Source organism: Polyodon spathula, chromosome 5, assembly GCF_017654505.1.
Source record: "Polyodon spathula isolate WHYD16114869_AA chromosome 5, ASM1765450v1, whole genome shotgun sequence".
NCBI lineage: Eukaryota > Metazoa > Chordata > Actinopteri > Acipenseriformes > Polyodontidae > Polyodon > Polyodon spathula.
In genome coordinates, this window is record NC_054538.1 from 16,137,786 (window position 1) to 16,161,813 (window position 24,028).

The window sequence follows — 24,028 nt, forward strand, 5'->3', positions numbered from 1 at the left end:
GAACTGAAGCAGATACTTGAGTGGACCTTTGCAACAATGTAGTTAAAGGAGGGGTGTCATTGAAAACAATTTCTCACAAAGTTGCTTAATATTACCTTAAAAAACTATTTTCTTGAACATTTGAAAAAAGACGGTAAAACGTGATTTAACTCTTCCAAATTTTTTGAATATTGTATTAAGTTGAAAATAGGACACAAGGATTAAATTGTGGGTTATCGAGTTCCCCCATTCACCTCTCCAATGTACTATTTACTAACAGGCATCCTGCTTGGATAGGATAACAACGTTCCTGGACGACCTTCTGCAATCACGTAATGCCTTTGTGTTGAGTTCTGTGCAAAACATCACTTACAGGCAGTTATTTAAGTGAGGCAATGTAAAATCTGGAAAACTACATTCCCTATTTCCACAATCATCTTGAATATTTTATTCACTGTTCACTGTAGATGCCGGTGAAACTGTGCTGTACAGTAAAAGCAAATTTGCAAGCTGGAAAACACTGCTTCACATGCCCAAAAAAAAAGTAAACGAAACTTTTAACCTGACATACAATTGCTACAGTATGTCATGTTGCAGTTTGCAAAACGTGATCCATAAACTCTCACTGCAGGCCAGGCCAGGAGCGTGCTTTGATGGTTTGTACAAAGGCATAATCAGATGAGATGCTCATCAGACTAAGTTCCCCTCCATAGTATATTCCATCGGATTCTGTAAGCAGCGGCAGCAGTAGTCTCTCTCCTCGGGCTGCAATACGGATCTGCACATCCAGATTCTGTGAAGAAGCACCTCACCTGGATGATATGTGTTGACAGAGTTTAAATTGTATTGCTATGTTCAGGCATATCTGTTATTATGTAACTACAACATCACTGATAACACAAAACAAAACTGATTATAAAGGCCAAACAATTAATGTCCGGTGATAATTATAAAGCGTATCCAGAAACAAACGATTACCAGAAAGAAGGAATGAAAACTTCACAATGGCTCCAAAGAGAACACCTGCCAATAACATAACTTTGTGAGGTAAAAAGGTTAAAGGAATTAGGGGTGGGTTACCAACACAATGGATTACTGTACTAGACAGTGTGGAAGATTACCATTAAATGTGACATGATTTGTAAATGAGACCTTGGTTTCTGCTGAATGGATTGTTTTTGTTCACACAAATGTGTAAAAATGCCGCCGGTTATGTCTTCTTCAGAAGCAGATGGTCACACTATTTTAATTATTATTTTTTTTTTTATAGCTTTCCCTGAAAATAACTACTGTTACAGTAAGAAGTGGAACGAGTGTGCTAATATTGTAGAGCTTGGAAAAGGTGTGTTTTACCTAAGGAAACCCTATCTATAGCATAGGTGAATTTTTTCAGCTTCTTCATGAGTAAATGCACCTGTCAAAAAACAGCAACGTTTTACAATGCTGTGTATTTGAATTAATATATAAAATACCCAAAATGTCTTGCATTTTGGATTCAAAATAATCAAGAAAGCACTTACCACACTGTTTGTTATAGTATAGTTCAACATATCATGGTAAAAATTCTGGATAATCTGAAAAAAAATGTTCATATTGAAAAAAGGCAATGCATTAATATTAAACTTCTCATAGTACTGCTGTCTTGACAAATTATTCTGAAACGTGCGCATATGTGTTCTACCATCAAGTGTTGCTAGCAAGGCTGCTTTTACTATTGCCGATCGTAGTACGCTGGAGAATCAGTGCACTTCTATAGGAACAGCATGTCTAATTATCTCTTATTTTTGAACAGCAGTATGAAATGAAGTGCAAGTATATACAAGTATATGTGCAAGTACACTACATGCAAGTATATGTTTTGTTTGGGTTTTTGTTTGTTAGTTTGATTAAATTATGCCTTTACTTTAAATTTGTTCAATATTGTGCCGTGTTTGTGTGTGAGGCAAAGCGCTGGACTCTAACCCTGCTCTGTGTGTGTGTGTGTCAGGAGAGTGGAGTTCTGGACTCTAATCCCGCTCTGTGTGTGTGTGCGTGTGCGTTGTGTGTGTCAGGGGAGTGGAGTTCTGGACTCTAATCCCGCTCTGTAAGTGTATGCGTTTGTGTGTGTGTCTGGGGAGTGGAGTTCTGGACTCTAATCCCGCTGTGTGTGTGTGCGGCTGGGGAGTGGAGTTCTGGACTTCAATCCCGCTCTGTGTGCGTCTGCGTATGTGTTTGGGGAGTGGAGTTCTGGACTCTAATCCCACTCTGTATGTGTATGTGTGCCTGCGTGTCCGGGGAGTGGAGTTCTGGACTCTAACCCTGCTCTGTGGGCATGTGTGTGTGTGTGTGTCTGGGGAGTGGAGTTCTGGACTCTAACCCAGCTCTGTGTGCGTTTGTCTGGGGAGTGGAGTTCTGGACTCTAACCCTGCTCTGTGTGTGTGTGTGTGTCAGGGCAGTGGAGTTCTGGACTCTAATCCCGCTCTGTGTGTGTGTGCGTGTGCTTTTGTGTGTGTCTGGGGAGTGGAGTTCTGGACTCTAACCCTGCTCTGTGTGTGTGTCAGGGGAGTGGAGTTCTGGACTCTAATCCCGCTCTGTGTGTGTGCGTGTGCGTTTGTGTGTGTGTCTGGGGAGTGGAGTTCTGGACTCTAATCCCGCTGTGTGTGTGTGCGGCTGGGGAGTGGAGTTCTGGACTTCAATCCCGCTCTGTGTGCGTCTGCGTATGTGTTTGGGGAGTGGAGTTCTGGACTCTAATCCCACTCTGTATGTGTATGTGTGCCTGCGTGTCCGGGGAGTGGAGTTCTGGACTCTAACCCTGCTCTGTGGGCATGTGTGTGTGTGTGTGTGTCTGGGGAGTGGAGTTCTGGACTCTAACCCAGCTCTGTGTGCGTTTGTCTGGGGAGTGGAGTTCTGGACTCTAACCCTGCTCTGTGTGTGTGTGTGTGTCAGGGCAGTGTGGAGTTCTGGACTCTAATCCCGCTCTGTGTGTGTGTGCGTGTGCTTTTGTGTGTGTCTGGGGAGTGGAGTTCTGGACTCTAACCCTGCTCTGTGTGTGTGTCAGGGGAGTGGAGTTCTGGACTCTAATCCCGCTCTGTGTGTGTGCGTGTGCGTTTGTGTGTGTGTCTGGGGAGTGGAGTTCTGGACTCTAATCCCGCTGTGTGTGTGTGCGGCTGGGGAGTGGAGTTCTGGACTTCAATCCCGCTCTGTGTGCGTCTGCGTATGTGTTTGGGGAGTGGAGTTCTGGACTCTAATCCCACTCTGTATGTGTATGTGTGCCTGCGTGTCTGGGGAGTGGAGTTCTGGACTCTAACCCTGCTCTGTGGGCGTGTGTGTGTGTGTGTGTGTGTCTGGGGAGTGGAGTTCTGGACTCTAACCCTGCTCTGTGTGTGTCCGTCTGGAGAGTGGAGTTCTGGACTCTAACCCTGCTCTGTGTGTGTGTGTGTGTGTGTGTGTGTGTGTGTGTGTGTGTCTGGGGAGTGGAGTTCTGGACTCTAACAATGCTCTGTGTGTGCGTGCGTGGGGAGTGGAGTTCTGGACTCTAACCCATCTCTGTGTGTGTGTCTGGTGAGTGTTGTTCTGGACTAACACTGCTCTGTGTGCGTGACTGGGGTGGAGTTCTGGACTCTAATCCTGCTCTGTGTGTGTGTGTGTGTGTGTGTGTGTGTGTGTGTCTGGGGAGTGGAGTTCTGGACTAACTCTGCTCTGTGTGCATGACTGGGGTGGAGTTCTGGACTCTAATCCCGCTCTGTATGCGTGTGTGTGTCTGGGAAATGGAGTTCTGGACATTAACCCTGCTTTGTGTGTGCGTATGTGTCTGGGGAGTGGAGTTCTGGACTAATCCCCGCTCTGTGTGTGTATGTGTGTGTGTGTGTGTCTATGGAATGGAGTTCCGGACTCTAATCCCTGCTCTGTGTGCGTCTGTGTATGTTCCATACAGTGTTTCTAAGGCCTTGTGTAGTTTACATTTTTGGGACTGCACTCACTATGGGGAAAGCCCAGATGCACATAAACCAGTATACTTTGGGTTCGGGTCAGATCTGGAGTTATTATTACGAGTTTCACTTCAGTTTGGGTCAGTTAAAATCAATGTTGGTTCCGTCAATATTTTGGACCTGTGAAGACTGCTAGTTGCAAGCTTCTTAAACAGCATTCAAGAACAGGGCTGAACTGTATAAACATATTCTTTAAAATGACTCCTGAGTAAAAGCTTTGTGAAAAGTGCCCATGATGACAAATTAGGACATTTTCACAGGAAATTTTAATCTTGATAGCACTCTTAATACTTCCCCTTAATGCACGTTTAATTAACTATAGCTGGGGAAAAGCATTTTAAGAAAATAAAAATTCAATAAAAACAGGTAAATTTGGACCCATTTTTATTTTGGTTTGAATCATCAAAAACGATAAATCAAAATGTAGCCACATGCACATTTGTGATTGAGCTACCTTCTGCATAGTTGACTGAAATGCAAAAACAAATAAAAAACAATGACTCCCTAAAAATAGGTTACCCACTTTAGGATTCCAAACAACAAATGTTAGCAACAAAATACTCCAACTTAATATATTATATGAGGGTCTAATGGAACAGATTCCATAATGAGATAAACATTTACTTAGATTATTAATGTCAATTCTTTTTTTTTTTTTTTTTTTACATTTTACTTCAGTCCAAAACGGTACATGGTGACAATCCACTAGCATTTTAAACATCAACCTGCTGTAAGGTGTCCTGTTTTGTTTGTATAATCAACACTGCAAAATAAATTAATACTTTGATATTACATTCCTTTTAACTAATGTTTGTTGAACTAAAACAATTGTAATATGGGTGCTGATTCCAAGTCCCTGAAGACCATTTTCAAGAACACAGGGAATGTCTTGTATGAAGGGTTTCAGATGATGAATAAAATCATGAAGGAATTACCAGCAGACTTTTTTGTAGTCTAGAAAGAATAAAAGACAAAGGGGTCTGTTTTAATGTCAAAACAGTGGCAAATCTTAATATGACCTTTAAAACATTTAAATCTAGTACTATATCAAAAGAACAAACCAATTATACATTAAGCCTGCCAATTTAATAATTTAACACAGCTGGTTTGTGATGCTGGCCAACTGCTATAAATGTAGATCCAATATAAAAATCATGCATACTTATCCACATACACAGGGTCCCAAAAACATCCTGTAGGTAATTAGCCAAATGTTTTAGCTAGTAAACAAGTATAAATTAAAATGCAGAACCCAGTCACTACAAATCAGCCCTCTTGTGATTTATACAGACAGAAGACATACATACATACATACATACATATATATACACTTTTTAATAAACACAAAAAATATATATAGATTTTTTTTAATGCTGAAAAGTCACCTTAAAACAGTACCACCTTTTCCAGTTTCTTCAGCCATCTCCAATCAACAGGCTAGAAATGTCATCCCATTTCTGTGGTAGGCACTCTGTCAAAGACAGGAAGAGGGAGGGGGAAGAAAAATCTGCAATGAATTATCACTTCAGCTCCAGAGAGGCAGGCCACTTTTCCGGTTTTGTAGACAAAGCTGGCTGGAATGTAATATTTTGTTTTAATTTGAACATTTCTGGCGGTAGACTTATAAACGACCACTTTGTCTGTTAAAAAATCTTCAGTGTGGTTAACAAGTGGTTTGTAGTACTATTTCAGGAAAACAGTAGACACTTAAAAGTATGTGGATGCAACATTTTAATTACTTGTGATGCACATGTCAGCAGAGGGGAGCATTACTATCTGTTGTAAATTCAGTCAAAATCCTCTTGTCACACATTGGATAAAATAATGATATGAAAAAGTCTTTAACACTCCAAACAGTTTTATTAAACTGAAGCAATGTGTACTTCTGATAATTACGAAAGAGATCAGACTTTCTTTTTTGCTTACAGGGCTTAATTCTTAACAATGATGTGTGGCGTGTTAGTCTATTACAGGTAATGACAGAGTATAGTGTCACATTTTAACCACGTAACTTTTGTATCCAGTTATCTGGCTTGGTGAAGAACGGACCTTTGCTCAGGTCGGTATGGCTATGCTCCAGACAATTAAATACTACCATTTCTGAGTGCATGTAAAACAAAACCACTGCGTTCTTTAATATACCTACTTGTATCCCCTGTACCCCTGTTATTCTATGACATCTAAATCACAAAAGTGCTAGCTATAGTGATTAATCAACGTCACCTGAAACTCTCAATAGAATTACAGCGTTATATGTACAGTTTTAGTGTAAACTATTTTGTATAATACATGGTGATTAGGGGTATGCCTAAACTTGTACTTCCCAAGTAATTACCTTTAAGAAATGTTGAGATGTTAGGTATTAATTAAATGGAATAAAATATGTTAATTAATGAATGCAGCCCCTCAGTTTCCCTTGTTTGCACAATTATTGAGTTTCAATCAATAACAAATATCGGACAGTGTTATTTAATATAGACTTTAATATATTTAATATTGACTAAAACTCATTTATATTTTCTAAATGATAATTTGTCTTACTTTTATCATTCTGATACGAGTTCCCCCTACTTTCCTTAAAAATACATTATCTCTGCAGTCAATTGTGGGATTGTAGTCCTGAGCAAGGTGTTAGGCCTGATTAAACTCAACAAAGAAATACATATCCCAGTTTACGCAGCGTTGCTTGAGTTAGGTTTAAAGAACTGTCACATTTACATGACTAATCACTTGCATTTGCTACTTTTCCAACACGTTTTCATTGTCAGTTTACAGTCTCTGTACAGCAGTAACAATCGTCTGGGAAAATTTGCTTCCAATTGGCCTTTAAAACACTCAATGTGTAAGTTACTTGCCATTGATAGGTACCCAGTTGTAAAGGTGATGGAAGGACAACCTTTCTTGTGATTGCAATCAACACATTAATAAATAGGTGTTTTTATTTAATACCTACTGGGAAATACTTTGTAAAAGGTAATTTCTCTGAAAGTACAAGGATAAGCACACCCCTAATGGTGACATAACACCAGAAATTGCTGAAATACCAGTGTTTTTTAGTAATTGGAGTGGAAGTGTTGATAATAACATTGGCAAACAGAATACATTTTTTTTATTTTTTTAACAATTTATTTTTTAATAATTTGTTTTAAATTCTTGGGCGCTTGCTTACTTAAGAGCCTGTTTACTAAGGGCCATCAGTGTTACTGCCTAACATTGCACAAAGGGCAAGTGGCAGAGATAATTTTACTAAATTTATGTTGTTTATTGTTTTCTAAAGAGTACTTGCATTATTCTGCTCTTCCACGCACTTCTCTCTTCTGCGAATAAAATTTTAATATTTAGCGCCACCACCGTGTACAATAAGCAGGTAAACACACCAAAGTGTGTAGGAAAAGAATCATCCATAATATAATACTATTATTAGAACATAAAGTTTACAAACGAGAGGAGGCCATTCGGCCCATCTTACTCGTTTGGTTGTTTTAGTAGCTTATTGATTCCAGAATCTCATCAAGCAGCTTCTTGAAGGATCCCAGGGTGTCAGCTTCAACAACATTACTGGGGAGTTGATTCCAGACCCTCACGATTCTCTGTGTAAAAAAGTGCCTATTTTCTGTTCTGAATGCACCTTTGTCTAATCTCCAATTGTTAACTCCATTCCTTGTTTCTTTTTTCAGGTCGAAAAACTCCCTTGGGTCGACACTGTCAATACTTCAATAATTCATATTCTTCAAAGAATATCTGGTACAAAGCTACAGTCTGTGCATTGTTATAGGTCATATACATTACCTTTATCTCTTTAAAAGAGGTTTCTTTAAGTTTGTACACGTCATGTTCATCCAGTATACACATGGCGGTGATTTTCAGGTCAGTGGTAAAATATTTCAAAATTCACAGAGGCCCTGGATTTTATAGTTAACATAAAAAAGTCCAGATGTATTAAATTGACCATATTACAGCTGGGACTTACGCCCTTTCTAGTGAAATAAAAACAGAATAACTGACCTTACCTCCTAATAAAAATGTTACACTCTTAGAACACATAAAACAAAGTCATTTTTAACAGGCAAATGAGTTCATAAGTATTTTGAATTGGTTTAATGTAGCCTGGTATGCAAACAAACATTCCAATCTTCTCTACGCGGAAAATACATGTGACAGACACTGAAACTGGCCACTGAAAAGTCCTTCGAGACTTGACAGAGACTAAATGGTGTCTAGAAAGCACACAAAACCCTCACAACTGCTGTTAGGGGGGCGCCCCCAGATATTTTTCCACATGGTACGCACAACTAAACCACACCGACATCCCATCTCATGCCAAGAATGCATCAACGTGCTGTAAAGTGGTTCAGCCTATCAGAGTGCTGCATTTTCGTTATTTCCTGAATTTCCTTTTTAAAAATGAATAAACACAGCACACTGCCATTGTGACAGAGCAGCAACTACAGTGACAGCCAAATAGTCCACAACAACAATAAAAGCTACAAATAAACCTATTTGAAATACAGACATAAACTAGGGGAAAAGCTACCTCAAATATGTATGCTGCTTCCATTTCTAACCGTTTTACTCTCACAATCGCTACTATGAGTGATTACTCAGTAGTGATACTACTACGATGAGTAATGATAACTAATCATTACTCATCCCCTACGCATGGTCTATAAACATAAACATTTGTTGTTACACAACACAGACAGCTCAAAAAATAAAATAATAATATTAATAATAATAATAATAAAAGGAATAAACTCTTGTGGCAAAATAAAGGATGGGACCGAACGTGGAGGATCCATGTCACCAGAAGCCTGAGACACAATTACAGGCTATTTACTGCACATCTTTGAGTACTTTATTTGTTATAATTCATTGTAGCCGTTTACAATAGCTTGAAAAAGTAGCATATGACCATTTCCCTTCCTTTGCTTTTTGTAATGCTTTTGTTTTGCCACTAAACTTTGTTTTTGTGAAGTCCGTTTGGTTACCACAGTAAATTGCACTTTCGTATTTGTGTCGTGTTAAACAGCTGTCTTTGATTCCCAGTATACCGTAATGTTGTGGAGTCGCTGTTCTGGTATATGATGAATTTTGATGTTTTCTCCATTTTCTTCCAGTTACACTTGTACTAAAAGTTTTAGTAAATGTATATCACACAACTTCTTTGCATTGCCCTGATTTTCAATGAACATGTCTCTGTTTTCATCTGTAACATTTTGAAATTTGGTCGTCATTTTCATTAACTGACAATTTGTGGTTGTCTCTGATGATGGTTCCATTTGGACTTATAGCTGGACTGGGGTGTTTACCCTTCAAATTTTTCTTGCAAAGACAACAGGGCTAGCCAGACGTTGGATGTTGTTTTGTTGGGCGGGTTTTTATTGGGCAGTTTCCTAGTAACTGAAAACATATTATTCTGGGAGATGTAGTTGTTCGTGGAAGCTGTGTAGCAAAATTTTTACCGATATGCGCATTTTTACTCATTTATTAAAATTGATTGCATATTCAGGATTATTATTATTTTTTTTTTTTTATAAACGGCAGGTACACAGCTTATCTGGACCACTGCATGCGAGGCCACACTATGAAGATGAAATTTTGCAAATCAAAGGTACGGGCAGTGTAACGTGCATAAGGCTGTGTGCGCTAATGACTGCTATAACGGTTGGTCAGAAATCAGGAGCAGGAGTAAATGCAAGTTTTAAATGAAAGTTCATTGTGTGCATTTGGGGTTTACTTTGACTTTACTTTCTTAAATTAGCCTTTTTTATGTAATACCCTCTTTGGGTGGTCCTAATGGTGGCAAGATATACCGTATCTGCTCGCAGGTGGCTCTTTTATTTTTTACAACCGAGCACTAGCATCTTACATTTAATCTTCTCATCATAATTCATGATAAAAAAATAAATTTAAAAAATCACTTAAAACTAGTGGTATGCTTATGCTGTCAAATCAACTCAAGCATTCTGATACATACACATAAAATAAACACTGACATAATGTGTATTTTAAATTGTGACTGTATTTGTGTGTGTAATATATATATATATCTATTATATATATATATATATATATATATATATATATATATATATATATATATATATATATATATATATAGTAGTTTGGTCTACGACGGACACAACGGTACCACACACGTACACTTGAAAAATTTAGTTTAAAAAAATGGCACATTTTATATAGTTTTTTTTTTTACAATTTTTCATAAATTTTGAAAATATAAATTAAGAAAGTGAGACAAGACCCAGACAGCGGAAGGATTTATTTAACATTAGAAGGGAACCCTGCCCTTTAAACAAGAGACATTCCTGGAACATTAACTGGCTGGCAAATTGGAAAAAAATAGGACAGGCTAAAATATTAACTTCCTGGAACCTATAAAACAGAGAGATTCCCTCATTTTAAACATGAAATATTCCCTTTTTCCCTTACTACGGCATTCCATTATGTGTTTATTCTGAGCTTTTTATAGCTATGAAAAGCCAACTTCCTAAACGTTGCCGTATGTTATCCACACATTTGTGAAGGAAAGTTTTTTTGAAAACAAACAATGCAGGTAGGTTTTTGATGCCATGGTAACTATGCTCACTTTTTTCTATTTAAATCTATTAATGTGTTTGTGATGTAAATTATTACATAGTTAATGATGTAACATTTTTTTTTCATTTATATGCAGTACTGTGCAAAAGTTTTAGGCAGGTGTGAAAAAATGCTGTAAAGTAAGAATGCTTTCAAAAATAGACATGTTAATAGTTTATATTTATCAATTAACAAAATGCAAAGTGAGTGAACAGAAGAAAAATCTACATCAAATCAAATCAAATCAATATTTGGTGTGACCACCCTTTGCCTTCAAAACAGCATCAATTCTTCTAGGTACACTTGCACACAGTTTTTGATCTTGGAGAACTAACCACAGTTCTTCTGTGGATTTAGGCAGCCTCAGTTGCTTCTCTCTCTTCATGTAATCCCAGACAGACTCGATGATGTTGAGATCAGGGCTCTGTGGGGGCCATACCACCACTTCCAGGACTCCTTGTTCTTCTTTATGCTGAAGATAGTTCTTAATGACTTTCACTGTATGTTTGGGGTCGTTGTCATGCTGCAGAATAAATTTGGGGCCAATCAGATGCTCCCTGATGGTATTGCATGATGGATAAGTATCTGCCTGTACTTCTCAGCATTGAGGAGACCATTAATTCTGACCAAATCCCCAACTCCATTTGCAGAACTGCAGCCCCAAACTTGCAAGGAACCTCCACCTTGCTTCACTGTTGCCTGCAGACACATTCGTGTACCGCTCTCCAGCCTTTCGGCGAACAAACTGCCTTCTGCTACTGCAAAATATTTCAAATTTTGACTCATCAGTCCAGAGCACCTGCTGCCATTTTTCTGCACCCCAGTTCCTGTGTTTTTGTGCACAGTTGAGTCGCTTGGCCTTGTTTCCATGTCGGAGGTATGGCTTTTTGGCCGCAAGTCTTCCATGAAGGCCACTTCTGACCAGACTTCTCCGGACAGTAGATGGGTGTACCAGGGTCCCACTGTTTTCTGCCAATTCTGAGCTGATGGCATTGCTAGACATCTTCCGATTGCGAAGGGAAGTAAGCATGATGTGTCTTTCATCTAGTGCAGTAAGTTTCAACGTTGCCTGTTTCTTTGTGCTTCTTCAAAAGAGCTTGGACAGCACATCTGGAAACCCCTGTCTGCCTTGAAATTTCTGCCTGGGAGAGACCTTGCTGATGCAGTATAACTATTGTGTCTTGTTGCTGTGCTCAGTCTTGCTATGGTGTATGACTTTTGACAGTAAACTGTCTTCAGCAACCTCACCTTGTTAGCTGAGTTTGGCTGTTCCTCACCCAGTTTTATTCCTTCTACACAGCTGTTTCTGTTTCAGTTAATGATTGTGTTTCAACCTACATATTGAATTGACGATCATTAGCACCTGTCTGATACAATTGTTTAATCATACACCTGACTATATGCCTATAAAATCCCTGAATTTGTGCAAGTGTACCTAGAAGAATTGATGCTGTTTTGAAGGCAAAGGGTGGTCACACCAAATATGGATTCACTCACTTAATTGATAAATATAATCTATTAACATGTCTATTTTTGAAAGTATTCTTACTTTACAGCATTTTTTCACACCTGCCTAAAACTTCTGCTCAGTACTGTATGTGTATATATATATAATTTTACCCTTTTGTTTTTTTTTTTTCCCCCGTCAAGCCTCACCATTGCAACCCTCTTACTGAAGAGGAGGTATGAAGATCAAGGGCCAATTGTTTTTCATTTACCAAACCAAAGCAACGAGTCTTGCTTGGATGCCACTGTAGTCTCTTCTGGGCCTGAACACTTGACTGTACAATGTCTTAAGCATTATGAATTGCTTTCGTAGTCCATATAATTCAGTTCATCACTTATTTGACGGCACTTAAATAATACGTATTTTTGTGTGACTACGAAATAACTATGGAATTAATCAAATTAAACTAAGTAAAGATGAGTGGATCAGCTAGAATTGTAAACTAGGCCTGCATTAGAAGTCAATCTGTATTTCATAAGGCTAAGGACAAAGTGGTTGCAACCTTGCAGTTAGCAATTCCTAAAGCTGCAGAAGCACATACAGTTCATATATCAACATACTTAATATGGATCAGTTTCAATGCACACACTTTTATGCACTACTAATAAAGTTCTTATCATCATAACCAGTTACTTTGGCCCAGACAGAAAAATCAGGATGGCATATTTTTCCCCCCTGTAACTAACACACAGCTGCACTGTACAACCCAGCTATGTTTTCTATATTTGTCTTGACTTAAATGGATCTCTGTGTTCTAAATATAAAAATACACACCACTGTACATCCAACTAAGAACCAAGAAAAACAAGTCCAGAACTCCTTCCATACAAAAACAATTTATTTATGAGGTCACCACACCAATTAGCTGAAAATCTAATGTTTGTTTTAGAACTTTAATAAAACCACAGGTAATTATCAAATAAAATTATTCACATATTTTCCAAAATCCTGTCCGACTGAATTTTATTTACAAATGAATAAACAGGACCTGGAATGGTCAGCTGTGGAAAGAAAAATCCCAAAAGCAGAAAAACCCCAAATACCTTTTTGAAGTAAAGAAATAAACCACTCTCTACACAGATTACAGATCGAACTTTGTTTTGGCAAGAACTGCAGCCAAGTTTATCTTTGATCTAACAAATTTAGCGTTCAGAGGAAATCCTGAATGCGCAGAACAACATGCTTTCAAAGCTTCAAGTAGTGAGTAGTTTCCTATACATATTACACATGCAAAGATAGACCGCTTAATTGGAAGTGGGTTGCAATCCAAATTCAACTTGGTAAGTTTATAATATGCGGATGTAACTAGGGAAATAATAGCGCAATATCTGAAGGAACAGTTCCTTCCTGGGCAAAATGTGTTTTAATTTATAATTTACACACAAGTAGCACATTAACAGCTCTGAGACTGGGAGGAATTTCAAAGTCTACACCCCCAGAATGAATAATTTAGACTCTGAGACTGGAAAAGAAAACAAATTATTATCATATGTGGCCCCCTTCCTTTGAGGAAACAAAAATTATACAAAATGCATTATCTTTAAATGCATTGCACATCTGTTGATATAAAAGTACTCTGCCCCCGAAGTAGCAAAAAGACTGCACTCGCAGATCACAGCGCCATTTTAACTCTCAAGACTGACCTGATCAGAAAGCCTTGTACAGATAAGTACTTTGTTGCTTCTATCAGTATATATTTCTTTTTTTTTTCCATGTTTTGCACAAAATTAAGTGATATTTAAATGAATCACTGCAATATTTTTCTATTACGATTTTCTATTGTGTGCACTACAGCCTGTTGCTAGTTATCCTGTGGGAGAAGAAGCAATCTTGTGTCAGACCCTGCAAGTAATGTTCAAGGTATATTTGTATTTGGACTAATTTAAATTGTAATAAAATACCTTGTTTTAAAGTCAAGTCTTGTAGAACCTGAACTTTATCGGAATAAATCAGACAAGGCAACGTTTCCAGTGAATACAAAGGAACAGTTTTAGTGAAAATAAAACTAAATAAAAAGGAAAAATTAAAAGTGCAACAACTAAACAAAACTAATACAGAAAGGAAGAATTAACTAAACTAAACAGTACAGAAAAGAATGTTTAAACAACAACACTCCACTCCTGCTGGTTGATTAGCGATCCAACGCAATCTATTGGAGGTTACAACTGCATTCGAAGGTCAGTCTTAACACGGGTATCGTTAGTAACACCAATATTTACTTTCCTTAATATCTGATAATCAAATCATTGTTAAATCAGTCTCATATATATATATAGTTTTGGTTCAGAAGGCAATTCTCACTCTTGCGAGATAAAGATGCTCTTTGCGTCCAGACAACCTATCGAGAATTATCTATTCTCAAGACAACTAAATTTGGATTCTAGCTTCTAACGCAACATAATTGCTTTGTAAAACCCATACCAATTTGTATAAATCACATACAAACAAAGGCTGGATTTCCAGATTGTCACAGTTCAAAGACTGGTTTGTGTATCAGGACCTTGGATTTTGTGTTTTGAGCCCTGTTTGAGTGTCGCGCTCATACTTTTGTAATGTTCTCTTTATCACTGTCATTGGACAGTTTGGTTATTTTGGGCGGTGCCTGTGTCCACGTGGAATGTTTTTCATTGGTTGTTCTTGTTCCAACGAGGCTTGTTTTCCATTGGTCTGCTATTCCGCCCCGTCGGCTGGATTTACGTGATGGACTGATTCCTGTCATAGGTGTCAAAGCACAGAGAACTGTCTGAGTTGAGGCGCCAATAGAGTCATTTAACGATCGTGAAGATAAGCCATTTGTTCAGCAGTTAGTTTATGACTCTTTGGAGTGATCGGGGAGTCCAACAGTGGTGCTTTATCCCAGTCAGGCACAAGTGCCTGAGAAAGCCAAAGCAGCTTCCAGCACATCCATGTTTCTATATACAGCCTGTCCGTTGAGTTTGGAGACACGGATCAAATTTTTGTTCACAAGATGCAGCTCATCCAGCTGTTGCTGTGAGGGCCTGTGGCTCTCCACGAGGGACCCGCTGCAAATGCGACTGGTAGGCTACCAGGTTGCTATTGTAGTTCCCTAGGTCTGCGACGAATGCCACGGCTGAATAGGCTGAAAATGTGCCAGGCCCAGCCTTTCCGCATCATGTACACAACATAGGTTGACCATCGAACAGGAAACAGCAGGAGCTGTTGCTGGATAGTCTCAGGAAGACTTGATTTCATGTTGGTTCGGTACCGGTTTGATTACTTTAGCACGGGTCAGTACAGGGTTGTATCAGAGATTTTAGCACTGGGACGGTACTGGTACCGGTGTGGTAACCTTGGTCGGGACTAGAAGCGGGTCCATGACCTCGGATAGGTCCACCGGTTCACAGTCACCATGGGTAGCAATGTACAGGGATGCCCACCTGTACCATATCATAGGTATAATATATATATATATATATATATATATATATATATATATATATATATATATATATAGTACACAGGCTGTCACTCATGGTCATTGCCCCTTTAAAATCAGACCTAGACACAGAACTTGAGTTTTCAGCGCTTACGTCCACTTTTAATATAATACAAAAATAAAACGAAAACGAAAAAAAAACATAACTCTGTTTTTTGGAAAGCTGTCTACATACATCAGGAACCTAATCTATTGCCGGACGGCTAAGCCATTTCCCAGCCACGACTAAACACTTGGACACACAGTACAATATAAAAAGGTTTTACACTACCTTTCTTTTATAATTATGGCTGTACACACACCAACATTCGGGCTTCTACACACAACAACAGCAGCTCAAAACAGACTGGCTGCTTTCTTTAAATACCCTGCACCTGGATCTAATTTACAATGACAGTCAGGTGCAGGGGAGAAGTAATAATAAATAATGAAATGAAGGCTTTTCAGCCTGTGACTACACTTTCTCACTAATATATATATATATATTATATATAAATGGTTATTTAAGGAAAAAAATTTAAAATAAATAAAAATAAATAAATATATATATATATATATATATATATATATATATATATATATATATATATATATATATATATATATATATATTTTTTTTTTTTTGAAGATATTTCTCTTTGTACAGACAAGATATGGCACGTTCATCAGGGTGAAAAAAAAAAAAACAAAAAAATAAAAAAAATGACGATGGTCCAAGATTCTCAGGACGATGGTCCAAGATTATCAATTACAACAGTTCATGAACAAATGACAACCACATACCTTGGGGAAAAAAAAATAAAAAATGACACACAGCCTCTGTAGTAGGGAAACAGGAATCATCACAAAGTGAGCTGGTGTTCTGAAGATCCCGAGCAGCTTCTTAGACTGATCTGAAGACAGATGGGCAAAGGGGGGATCTACAAACCTCAGACTTCATCAGTGAGGTCTGTGTGTCTCGCAAGCGTTAAGCTGCATTTAGACCCCGGACCAACACAAGGTGGTTAGCTGTTCCTGTCCACAGTTACGTGTGTGGCTGGTTACAAGTCCAACAAAAATTTGTCAGCCCTTGAAACAGGGAGGCCTGGCATGTTAGAAAGGCTTATTGGATGTATTATATATCTTTGGTGAAATACTGCCTGCTGACAGGACAAGGAGGTAGAGGTACTGTGGTTACCAAACTCTACACAGAAGTTCAAATGTGTAAAAATAAAATGCATTCCTTTAACCCAAGGAATGACCCTGGATGAGTTCATTGACCATATATTACAGACTCAACAGGAATCCAAAGCAGATGTAGAAACAGTAACTGAGGAATGCATTGCTGATCATATATATATTATCTTTTATAAAATGGTGTGGATAAATTAAATGCTGTGATTGGCTGAACAAGATCACATGACCGTGCTGTAATAACTCTTACTGCACGGCTATGACATCATAGACCAACTTACTTACTTGATCTATTAATATTACTATTAATATTACTAATAGTAACAATTATCTAAACAGTGTTTCTGTAGGTAAAAATGTCAATATACAACTGAAACTGCATTTAAATCATTCAACAATCTGTTTTTTCTTTTTTTCATCTCTGTCACTAAGAATTACAGAAAAATTAGCAAATATACTGTGGTATTTATTTAGTCAGAGAACAGAACAAAGAAAACTCAGAGGCAAGCAGTAGCAGTAACACTATTCAAAAGTCATCTGAGAAATCAAAGTCTCACTCAGCATGTAATATACTGTATATGCAACAGTTGCATCTACTTATTAAACTAAATACCGCCTTATAAAACTGACTAGTGTGTATGCAATATTTAAACTCGACACAACAGATACATCTCACCACTACCCTCTGATTTCAGAAACATATTTAAAACAAAATTAAAATCTCCCATGCTCTCGCTGAAACAATCGTTGGGCTTTTAAATAAGGTCGGGTTCGACATAGAATTCTATTGCGCTTGCCGTGGACGGGAAGGACTGCAGCACTGTGCAAACTGACACGGAAGTTGTTTAGTCCACATATCCTCTAATGCTGGTTTACAATCTAGTTACCGGCATCTGTGTGAAAACAGCCTCATAAATTATTTGTCAGCTTCTCCTGAAGACTGCAAAAAAAAAAAAAAAAAAAAAAAAACACTCTGAAGCTCCTCCCTCCAGTGCCATTGCAGTGCAGTGTTTGGCTGTTCCTTGAATCCTCCCTCAGAAGTGGGAAATCAGTCTGCTTTCAATTCACAAATGTCATTTCATTTCGAAAAAATGTTACTATAAAAGGCAATTTATAATAATGTTATGTATGTTCATGGCAAATAAAAAATGTACAAAATATGTTACAATCAAACAGTCTTCAAGGACTATTTTTTCTAAGTGGAAGGATACATACATAAATTTTTTTCCTTTAAAAAGCCAGTTTGTTTAATTATTTGTAAAAAGTCTTCAAAATGACTATTTTTTCTACAGTGGAAAGGAATTTATTGTAAACTTATTTCTTATAATATTGTCAAAAAAGCTTATTTGTTGTTATATTTCTTATTTTTTTCCTTAAAAAAAGCCAGTTTGTGTAACTATTTTCAATTTGTTTGCCATTTTATAAGCAAAATAACCCAATTTTATAAAAGATAACATATATCTGATCAGCAATACATTCCTCAGTTACTGCGAAATAACCACACTTCCTGGGTGGTTGAAGGCACGAGGCCTGTGGCCTTGTGCCTCACAATGCACCCAGGGCGTGCTGTAATTGTCTTGCCCCACACCCTGCCATGGGTTATTTCTTACTTAATGAACACATTATAGATTTTACTTTAACTGAGATTTTTTGGGTAGTGAAGTGCAGCATCTGACATCTGCTGACACTCCCAGATATTTTATACTTTACTTAAATAGCATAGCACCTATATATATATATATATATATATATATATATATATATATATATATATATATATATATAACAACTTTTTGAAACGTGTGTGAGTGACTCCCGGCAACTGACTTATACGGACTGAATAAACTTAGTAGTTTTTTTAATCATCATAAAATGCTAACATCAATATTTGCTATTTAAAAAAAAAAAAAAAAAAAAAAAAAATGTATTTATTTCATTTATTGAACCATCCTCTACTAGAAGCATTGCATACTTGCCAACATTTGGAAACTGTTCAGCAGGATGCTCGTCTCCTGAGGGGGGTTATATGCATCATACACATGGGAGGACTTGTACGCAAAAAACACTCATCATATAATAGACGTATTCCCAACCCCCCCCCCCCCCCCCCCCAAACACACCATGACATGATCATCATGACAGTAAAAATAGACATAATGAAGCGTTCTTACCTTTGTATAAGTTAGTGATCAGCAGATGTGTCTCAGCCGCACGAACAGCACAGCGTGGGGTTTTCACTAACTCTACTGTGCAGAATAAATGATTTTTTTTCTATGGGTAAATATTGGGACTTTCTTCCTATGCATCGGGACACGGGACACTGTCCCGACCATATAGGGATTGTTGGCATGTATGGCACTGTGGATAAAATAACGGTTTTGAATAAAATGTCTTTATTCTAGGGCACCCTGTTGTTGAAATGTATATATGGATTCTAAATATATTTTCTAAAACAAATGTCCTCATTTTTATAAATGATCATTATACTTTGTTGCTGGTTTCCATAGGAGGTGAATTTATTACAGAGCCTTAAGTCTAAAATACATTAACACACAAAGTAAAAAGAGAAATAGCAAAGGAGGAAATGTAGGGCACTCAGTATTGCAGGAGACACATTTATTTAAAAAAAAAAAAAAAAAAATTAATTAAATTAAAAAAATAACCATGTGCAAAGCATTAGCTTTCACAAAATATTAAAAGAGTAAAACCACAAAGGTTTCTTTACACAGCAATAAGACCTACTACAATAACACAACAGCTGATTTATTTTTTTAAATAAAGCATCCTAACGACTGCTTTGGGAAATAATATTCCACATCTCATACCTCCAGGGCAGAGCAAAGAAAATATCAAAAGGAAAGTAGGACTTTGTCAAATTAGCTACTTAATTAGTAAGAAAGGAAGTGCAAACTTCTTGGGCAGTTCTTTTATTTATTTATTTATTTATTTTAACTAATGTCACAAAGAATCACAGCAAAGAAAGTTGCCCATGTCAGGAAGCCAGAAACTGTCTCCACAATTGTTTGCGCTCAGTTGTTCCCTGCTCTGTCTGCATCTCTGCCAAGGGAGCAGGAAGAGGAGAGGGATGAAGAGGGGTGAATAACTGGAAAGCAAATATGTTTAATCTTTGAACAGTTTCAAAAAGTCCTCTGGTTAGCCATAGCAGCCAAGACATTTACTGCATCTGAAAGACGGACAGTCTCTTCTACAAAAGATGACTTTCTAATTACGGTGCTTCTGCCAGAAGGAGCAGCTCACACATGCAAACTATTATAAAAAATATCATATTTTTTTCTTCTCACTACACTGAAGATCATTAGACATGGTTTTTAGTGTAACAGCCATGCTGCCAAGTATTTCATGTAACTATAGTATCTTATGTGTTGATATACAGGCAGTACATTTTTCTTCAGAACTGTGTTTTTTTATTTATTTATTTTTTAAGTATATTACTGCTTCTTAAGTTTCCAAATAGAATATACTTATTTCTATTTATACCCTTTTCTTTTCACTTTTAACTTGTTTGATATTTTATTTGAAAGCATAAATACAAAAATGATTGAGTACTATAAAAAATAGTTTATGTCCTAAAGTAGTACATCAAAAGGATTTTGTGTATACGGGTACTGAAGAGTACACAAATTAGGAACCTTTTATCAGACTATCCTCATAATCTAAATCAGCATACCTTTAGATGAATGCTCATCATTCAAATTAATTAATTTATCCGTTTTGGACAATGTGAATCATTAAACTGATAAAGGCAATACCACAACATGTTGTTTCTCTAGCTGGATACAATTTGTATTTTGCCATTGCTATGAAGATAAAAGACTTCTTTATCTGTCTACCTTCACTGAATTTAACAAAACCTCTTTTCTTGCAGTTGGATGTTGTGGTGGTGGTGGTGGTGGTGGTGGTGGGGGGGGGGGGGGGGGGGCATTTTTGTTTTAATTGCTTGGAAATACCAAAATAAGCTTAATACATTCAATAACAAATGCCTGCAAGTCATTCTCAATGTTTCTAGCTGAAATAATTGCAATTACGATTTTTTGGGCTTCTTTGAGTAGTTATATATTTAACCCTTTGCGGTCCTATGTCAGACATCATCAAAAAGGCATCAAGCACAGGTCTCTAGTAATTTTTTCTCCAGAAAAAGCAGAGAAAAGGTTCAATGGCCGACAAAAAGGAGGCGGATCTGAACAATACACAGAGTCCCTTCACCACAGACATAACACGGACATAAACAAACAAGATAGCTACTTCCACATCTAGCGCTCAAAGAATATCACAGACGTTTGCCAAGCTTTCTGAGATGATATACTAATAAAATAATGACTTGGATAGCATTATTGAGGAGTTTGGTGATAAAACGAATGATCAGGAGATGATTTATCAGTATCCACTACTATGAAGAGATATGTGATAAACACAGCGACAAGGAGTGGGGCAGGGCTGGAGATGCAGTACTGAGTGTCCTGTTGATATGCAGTGCCTTTTAAACCTGTTTTACTAGGATTAAAATTACTTTTATACAATGTGTGTGAAAATAAATTGGACCCGACGTGCCTGACAGGTGCTGAATAAATGGATCTTTTGATTGATTAATTCTATAAATCAACTAACTAAAAGTGGCTTTGAAGAGAATGGGAGTGCAAGGCAGATATATTGTTTTTTAACAAATCCAAAGTTAGTGTAACGCATTTCACAGAAAACTGGATTCATTAACGAAACCACAGTGAGTCACAACAATTCAACAGAAAAGTAAATACCATTTTATTATGCAACAATCATTTCAACAGTTAGTTAATTAGTATTACACATCGCAAACGTAACACTTAGAAAATGGCTTGTTCTTTCAATTTAGCATTTTATATTGTTTGCTAAAAGTAGAGTCATACATTAATATTTTGTGGTTCTCGAGAGGCGCATCCGGTAAAGGCACTCGGCCTGGAGTGCAGGATGCACCCTATGGCTTGGAGATCGCTGGTTCGAATCAAAGTTATGCCACTGCCGACCAATTGGCCAAGCTCTACCCGGGCGGGGTAAGGGTTAAGTCGGCTGGGGAGCCCTTGACTCACCACACACCAGCGACACCTGTAGCTGGCCAGGCGCCTGCAGGCTGGCCTGTACGCAATTCAGAACTGCGTGGTCCTCCGACGCTATAAGTTCTGGCTATGGCTGCACGGCGGGCTGCAGAGTGGAAAAAAAAAAAAAAAGCAAACGGCTGTCAGCACTTGTTTTGGAGGACGCTCGTCTTCATCTCTCCAGTTAGTTCAGGAGTTGCAGGCGTGCGCCAGGTTGAACAATAATTGGACATTCCAATATTGGGAGAAAATTGGAAAATTAATAAAACTATTAAAAAATAAATAAATTACAATTTGAGACGACCTTAGTCATAAGGCACCAGGCATCTGCGATGTCGAGACACCAACTTTCTTTGCAATTTACGCAAGTCACAGCGTAATCAGTACTCACTGCACTGCACTGAAAAGCGACCTCTGTTCATCATTTGAAAATACTGTATCCCAATTAAACAAAGTGACGTCCCAATTAAACAACATAAATAACACTGAAAACAACAGTCTCCTAATTGTATCCCATTTAAGCAGAAATCCTGATTATCAGTATCCTGATTAGGCAGTGCCGACTGCATCACTTAGAACTCAGTTCTGGGTTCCCAACACGTCTTTGGTGGATAAAGCACATTCAACAACAAAGGATGGGTTTAAACAGGATGACACCTGTATGTTTATATTCCCGCTGTGTCCCGTTTCCAGTGAGAACACAGCTTCTTTTAATGTCAAACAAAATAAACAAAAGGAAACCCTAGCTCATGTTTTGGAAAGCCAACTAAATTTCACAGGATCCCTGCTGTACCTTTAGTCAGACGCTAATCCGGTTTACTTGCTTTAAATACACAAATCACAGATTTTATATACTATATCGCATTCAGGTCTATACCCAGTTCCTTACCTTCCCTCATACAATTATTGTCTTTGAAATCTGTCCTTTTATACCTGCCTAGCTTGTTAAATTTCAAACACATATATTAGTTTACAGATTGCCAGTCAATCAGTATTCTTGGATAGCTATGGCATTCTGGGAGATGTAGTTTTTCATTACAAGTTTAAACAGGAAGCACTACATTTATTTTTTTGAGCAACAAAAGCAATTTCATCATTACATTGTAAATCATCAATTACAGACATTATACTCAGCTTTTGCATTTCTTTCTTGGCTTTATTATTCAAACAAGCTTACACTTCTCGAAAACCGATTGCTTGCAATGATAGGTCTGCATCTGTTTTAGGTTTGGCAAAACGATCAATAACTTTCCTCTCTGTTCCCCGTTCACATCATTTTTTTCCAACACATATTTTTGAAGATACATGCCCCAATGAAGCTGGGGGAGTGACGAAGGTGTGGTTTTAACTGAGAGGCTACCCTGCTGTGATTGGGTGTAGAGTATTGAAGCAGGGATGGAGAGAGAGTAGACAGCATTTAACAAGACGGAGAATATCTAAAGACTGTATACAAATAAGAGTACATTTTTTTTTACCGTAGAATCTAGTAAATTGTATTATTATGATGACATTGTATTATTTATTTTCTTACATAGTCGTCTAATACAGTGGTTCAAAACCTTTTTGGGTGTGTGGACCCCTTCTGAACCTCCAAAAATGTCTTGGAACACCACATACTACAGTACTATCATAGTGACACACAGCCACTATACAAGGAAATTCTATTCATTTTGCTTTCCACTAAAGTGTGGCAATTGATAACGATTCCATACAGGAAATTGACTAACTTACCTAATGAAATCACTGGTGCTGTTTCAGCGATGTCACAGCTTGAATATCTGGTACTTTGAATTCAATGCAACAAGCGCAGAAAATCCACTTTCACAACAGTATGTGGTGGTGAACATGTAACCAGATGTCAGTCAGATGTCGTTGTGAGAAGACTAACTTTAAAGAGCTGTCACATGCAGTAGTGGCTGGTGGCCCCAAAACTGGGGAGGCTAAAAAAGTGGCAGCAGGTCTGACTTTTTCGCTACGGTTTTTACATTTGAAATGATGCTATTCAATACAAATGCTGCAATTTACCTAAACACTTCTGTTTGTTTACTATATGATACACTGTGAGAGGGAGCATGAGGATCTGAGCTGAAAATCTCCCTCCCGACCCAAGAGGGCACTAAGCAGAGGTACTTGCATGCCTGTTCAGAGATGGGCCGGCTTGGAGAGAGGGGCGGAAAAGGAAGTCGGCCATCTTGGTGCAGGGCAGAATGACCATATTAGGGGACAAAATCACTGTGATCAGCTGTGTTGCATTAGA

At 37.8% G+C, this 24,028-nt stretch overlaps 1 protein-coding gene across 2 annotated transcripts in view; it reads right to left on the reverse strand.

Moving 5' to 3' along the window:
* Positions 1–4,314: 4,314 nt before the first annotated feature.
* Positions 4,315–24,028, reverse strand: part of LOC121315622 (transcription initiation protein SPT3 homolog) — a 175,812-nt gene continuing 156,098 nt past the window's right edge. Inside the window, exons 12-13 of one of the 2 annotated variants that reach the window (XM_041249875.1) lie at positions 5,333–5,418; positions 4,315–4,901 (exon numbers count right to left, since the gene is read on the reverse strand). In XM_041249875.1, coding sequence (XP_041105809.1) covers positions 5,377–5,418 — 42 coding nt within the window. In that variant the 3' untranslated portion in view covers positions 4,315–4,901; positions 5,333–5,376. Of the gene's footprint in view, positions 4,902–5,332; positions 5,419–21,513; positions 21,878–24,028 lie in introns of those variants that run through there. The other variant, XM_041249876.1, reaches the window with a different exon arrangement.